General features: G+C 46.1%; 1 protein-coding gene across 1 annotated transcript; it reads left to right on the plus strand.

Moving 5' to 3' along the window:
- The first annotated feature begins 3,862 nt into the window (after positions 1-3,862).
- On the plus strand, positions 3,863-4,156 carry LOC134380638 (small ribosomal subunit protein eS24-like). The gene has a single exon (XM_063100691.1). The coding sequence runs from the start codon at positions 3,863-3,865 to the stop codon at positions 4,154-4,156; it is 294 nt and encodes a 97-aa protein (XP_062956761.1).
- Positions 4,157-6,024: the final 1,868 nt, after the last annotated feature.

Below are 6,024 nucleotides of genomic sequence, written 5' to 3' on the forward strand. Positions count from 1 at the left end.
CTCTGAAAGGCAAGCTACATGGCTGGCTGATTGGGGGTCACTTGAGAGATGGTGATGAGAAGACTTACATCAGGTCCCACAGTGGAAAATCATGGCCCCTCATAAACTCGCTAGATCTGAGTTGGTTCACAGACCCAAAGCCCAATAATTGAAGATAAGGCCAGGTATTTTTGAGACATGTCAATGCACCACCACGAAACTCCTAATCCTTTCCCTGAAAGACCTTTACCAGAGTAACTATGTATTGGGGAAAGGAGGATACTCAGTCTTCCAAGGACTATTAGGTTTGGGAGCCAGGCTGATACTAATACCACAGAAGCAAAAATGCCATTGTGGTCCTCCAACCAGAGAGGGGAGACATGGAGTTCAGGCAAGTGGAGTCCTGGCCCAGCAAACTGCCTTGCAATGTATCCACTGCATTCAGATACCCACCCTGTGATTACTTTCCCAGCCCTGAGTATATACCAGACCTTGGTATAGCTACACTCAGTAGCTGGCAGAACCCTCACATTGGCCAGAAGGGCTACGTGGAGGCTTTCATCTGGCACACTGCATTCTTTTCAGCCGTAACCAGTAAGGAAGATCAGAATCAGAGCTGTGTTAACTCTCCGTCTCTCTGACGCAATGCGGACCAAAGGGCTCTTGAGCATATGGACGCTGCACAGAACATTATGCTGGTCTGCCATATTTATGACTCCCACTAATTAGACCTGGTAAGCAGGAAGTGGCAAGCTCCCTAGATGCCCTGGTAAGACACAAGTGTGTCAAATAAACAACTATTCGGGATCTTGTCACATTGGTGAAGTTTTTATGGTCCACTGGTCTGGGGTACACCAAAACGTCTCCTGCAAGATAACACACAGGCTCTATACATGGTGCCCTTTGCCACTAGGAAGGGAGCACTTGTGCTTGCTGAACCATTTGTGGGCAGCTTTGGATTTTGGAGGTGGCTTATACTGCACTGGAGAATCCTGTTACAATCCATTTATTGGGCATCTAGTGAGAGCAAAGTGCAGCCAATAACTAGAAAGGGCTTGGCTGTAGGTCTAGTTTCATGGCAGGTTTCTGCCACTCACAGATTTGGACCCAGCAGATCTGGTGCTGTTAGAGGTATCTGGGGTGGGTAAGGATGCTGTTTGGAGCCTTGGGTGAACTCCAGCAGGAAGGTCACAGCACAGACATCTAAGGCTCTGGAGCAAGGCCAGGCTTCACATCATTCTCACCTGTCTTTATTTGTTTCACTTGCAGAACCCACCAGTCCACTCCCAACCCATGCCAGAACCCACCATTCCAGCCCTACCTCCAACTACCAAGCTGTCCTCTTGGTGAAGCCACTGGCAGACCATAAACTTGGTCTCCCATAAATGGGGTAAACCCAAGTCCCTGCTGGGACCCAGTATGCCTGGCATCTCTGACACAGCTCTTAAGAAGAGAGGGACAGTGAGGTGACTACACCTGACCAAGTGGTCTGTGATGGCGGAGTCTGCAGTGCAAGGACAGGGGTGGGGCTCATGGCACCTCGTCCTCTTGTTCACCCCTCGCAGTACTTGGCTGTTTATATCTAACAGATTTCCTGTTAGCTAGAGAGGACCTCGCTTTAGAGCCCAGCAGCACTGTTATGCACCCAGCTTTCTTGTTTAAGAATTTGCAACCCGTCTTATCACCTCGCTCACCTTGCCTCTCCCCCACACTGTGAGATGCCCAGGCTGACATTGGTGGGTGGACATCTCTGGAGGGGTCCCTTACGGTCACTGTGGTCCCCTCAGGCAGGCCTGCAGGGCAGAGGGAGGTTGTCCTAGTCACACCTACCACGTGCAGGGCAATGGGGGAACAGGAGCACAGCAGCCAATGGCCCACCTTCCCCTCGTTTGCTGGGGCCAGGCTGTGTCCGCAGAGAGCAGCGAGCCCATGAGCATCTCTCCCACAGCACACCTGCCAAACCTGCTCCCACCTCCCCACTGCCTCAGCCCCACCGGCCAACACCAGCACTGGCCGCATCACACCCTGAGCCGGGCTGGAGGTGAGTGTTGTGCATTTACTGTATCGCTGGAGACAGGCCGAATGTGCTGACTGAACATATTGGAATAACTCGCAGAGAAAAATCCACAGCGCAAATCACCTTACTTAGTTTGGCTTTACAAGAACTATCTCTTCCATGAGAACCGCAGCACGTTCATCACCTTCCTTCTCCACGAAGCAGCATGAACCAGCAGACAGATGAATTAGGGAATGTCCCCCTCCTCACTATAGCAGGAGGGTAGGAGAGAAGGTGTATACACTAGAATCCTGCTAAAAGAATTGATTTCAGGCAGTCATTTTCTTTGGTCATTTCTTCTGAATACTCTCCACACTTGGTGACATTGAGATGTCACCTGGCTGGCAGAAGTTCCCTGACTATCCTCAGCTGGGGGCTGGGGGATGTGGAGAAGTCAGAACAGGAAGGGTTTCACCCTCAGGGGCTGTTGTCAATAATGCAGGAGAGTATGAACGTAACGTCCCCTGGACATTCAGGTGACAGGGTAATTAATTACCTGTCTCTTAGACATAAAGGGAAGAGGGATGCACACAGCTTACCTGCCTCTTTGTGCCCAGCACTGCACCCACCATCAGGTTTAACCATGATCTAGGAAGTTCGGCATCACTATTCTCATTTTGTAGCTTAGGGTTCAGACACCCACAGGGGCTAAAGAATTTGCTCAGGATCACATGGCTGGAAAACGGCAGCTCCAAATCCAACTCTCTCACCCCAGCTTGACCTCCCTGTTCCTTGTACTCTGAACTCTGGTGGGGAGAGACGAAGAAGATTATTTTAAGACAGAGAAACATATGCAGAGAGGAGGGAGAGAAATGCTCCTCGTGAAGAGACCACAGTGGCAGGGCCTCCTCTGACAAGGATCCAGACCCCACAAGGCAGCAAGCACCCTAGGGTGGTCACACGTCAGCCCTGAGCAAAACTCACATCTCATTGTGACTGTATTTCTCGGTCCCTTTGAAGAGGGGAGAGTGGAGACAGATCCATGAGGAGCCACTTTAGGGCAAGTGTCAGTGGGCTAGGGGGAAGGGGAACTGAAGAAAAATTCTTAAAGCTACAAAAACACATTTTTGGGGGATCTAGAGACATTCTAGAGTGTTCCTCACAGGCCAGGACAAACGTGCTCTTGTTTAAAGTTCATAATTCACAACTCAGTCATTTCAATCACATGTCATAAAAGGATCATCTTTAGAGCCTAAATATGAAAAGACTTCATTAAAATTTTAATTAAATGGAAGGCAGCATTTTTCTGAGCATTGGACTAAGAAATGCACGATGTCCTTACTAGCAGCACAACTACTTTCAACTCCATGGCATTTTGACCCATTTCATTAGGTAACCAGGTAAAGCCATATTTGCCTATTCTTTTAATACTGTGGATATTTTACATCAAATGGCAATGATCTCGATTTGAATGACTCTTTTTCTGGAATGTGGAGAGAACTTGAAAAAACAAACAGGGTAGCTTGCAACAAGGCTGGCTTTGTTTTTTTTCTGTATAGACATTTCAGTTTGCCTGTGTCAAGGAGAAAGATTTTTGATATTTGAGAGATAACTCTGCCCTCTTATAACACTCCTGCAAAGGATCCCCAAGATACCATGCAAAGTGACTTGGAGCCAAAGCAGAGTAAGACACACTCATGGGATGAACCTGTCCTGCATCTCAAGAGGAGCACCCAGATGGCTGTGCTGGGAGTTAGGAGGTCCTAGGCATCACGGCAGAGGCCCAAGCACCACGGGGTCCCAGAATGGAGAACTGACTTTTGCTTGATGGATTTTTAGAAACCCTCAGTCTTTTCCTCTCTGGCTTCCTGAAGACAGGCCGCCATCATGAATGACACAGTAACTATCCAGACCAGGGAGTTCATGACCGACCAACTACTTCAGAGGAAACAAATGGTCATTGACATCCTTCACCCCGGGAAGGCAACAGTACCTAAGACAGAAATTCGGGAAAAACTAGACAAAATGTACAAGAGCACACCGGATGTCATCTTTGAATTTGGATTCAGAACCCACTTTGGTGGTGGCAAGACGACTGGCTTCGGCATGATTTACGATTCCTTGAATTATGCAATGAAAAATGAACCCAAACATCGATTCGCAAGACGCAAGAATGGATGAAGAAAGTCAGGGGACTGCAAAGGCCAGTGTTGGTGCTGGCAAAAGGTGAGCTGGAGACTGGATAACAGAAGGAGTGAAGATTCTGCGATGACTTCATCTGCGATAATTTTGTGACATTTTCACAAGAGGACTAATACATTGTAAAAAACTAAAATAAAATAAATAAAAAGCCTTAATAGGAGATGGTTTCAGATGTTCATAGCAGCATTATTCATAATAGCCCATAAGAGGGAACAGCCCAAATGTCCATCAGCTGATGGGTGAACACAACGTGGCATATCCATACCGTGTAATACCAGTCATCTGTGAACAGGAATGACGTACTGATACGTGTTACGATGTGCGTGAATCCTGAAAACACTGTGGAAGGGAAAGAAGCCAGACGCAGAAGACCACATGCTGTGTGCTTCCATTCTCATGAGACATGCAGAGTAGGCAGATCTGCAGAGGTGCAAAGCAGAGCGGTGAGGGATTGGGGAGCGGTAATGGCTGAGGGGTGCGAGATTTCTTTTGGGGGTTAATGAAAATGTTCTAAAATTGATCATGATGATGGTTCCACAACTCTTATGAATATGCTAAAAGTCACTGAATTAAATACTTTAACCAGTGAGTTGTATGGTATGTGACTTATATCTCAATACAAAATTTTTAAAAGTTTTTTTAAAAAAAGAAAGAAATGGTGTTTGCTATGGGCCTTGGAGATTGGGTTGCAAATCCGCAGTGGACCTACTGGATCCTTCCACAGGAAATCCACCTTAAGGTGTGAGCTGAGGAGCAGTAATGCCAGAGGCCGCTACTTTCTCCTATCCAGAAGGTCAGGATGCGTAAGGTACCCCTGGCGAGACCTGGTGACTGCAGTCAAGCTTTGGATGTCACAGCTTCTTTTAAAGCAAGTTAAGCATCTCTCTCCTCTCCTAGGCCTGTTTCACACAGCTGCCAGCACCATCTTCCACAAACACAGGTCAAAGCAGGGTGTGCTCCACCTGGTGCCCTCTGGCTACATTCAAGGTCCTCCTAGCATTGGGTGGCAGCAAACTACTCTCACAAACATGCCAGGCGCTGTCATGCCATGTGCTGTGTTTATGCTCATTCTTCAGCCTAGAATGTCTTCCTCTCTGGTTGAAAAATCACACCCGAGACCTAAATGAAATTAAAGCCCCATGACAGTCACCCCAGTTTCCCTAGAAACACTTATCACACATTCCTCTGTGACCTCATGGCATTTGCCTGATGCCTCCATGATAGCATTTATTTCATTTTGTTGTCTAGCATTTGTTTATATTTCTTTGACTAAAATATATGTCTCGTAATGGTTGATGCTGTTCCTTTACATCCTTTGGATATTTATTGGGTTTTTACTGTACATAAGTCAAGTGGGAGATACACATTTCGTAAGGCATAGGGCCTTACTTTAAGAAGTTTAAAGTCCATATTTCAGAATGTGTGATAGAGATTTAGGATCCTAAATATAACAAGAGCTCTTACGAATTGATAAGAGAAGAGTAAACATCCTGTAGAAAACAAAGGTATTTCCAGATGCTGCTGGTGTGAGTGTTCATGGTCACCACTTTTCTGGAGAGTGGTTTGATAACACACATTAAAAATATGTATAAACTTTCATTTGATAATTCCACACTAAGGAGCTTCGTGGAAGGAAGCAATTAGAGATGTGTACAATGATCAAGTAGAATTATGTTAGAGATGGGGTGATCTGTAATATTAAAGGATGGAAACGGCACAGCCATAGAATAGAATATTTTGCAAAAATAAAAATCATGTTTTCTAAAAGCACCTAATGGCACAGAAAACTATCTAGAATAAAATACAGAAAAAGCAAAATACACACAAAAAACTGATTTGATACCAAA

This window comes from Cynocephalus volans, chromosome 6 (genome assembly GCF_027409185.1).
Source record: "Cynocephalus volans isolate mCynVol1 chromosome 6, mCynVol1.pri, whole genome shotgun sequence".
NCBI lineage: Eukaryota > Metazoa > Chordata > Mammalia > Dermoptera > Cynocephalidae > Cynocephalus > Cynocephalus volans.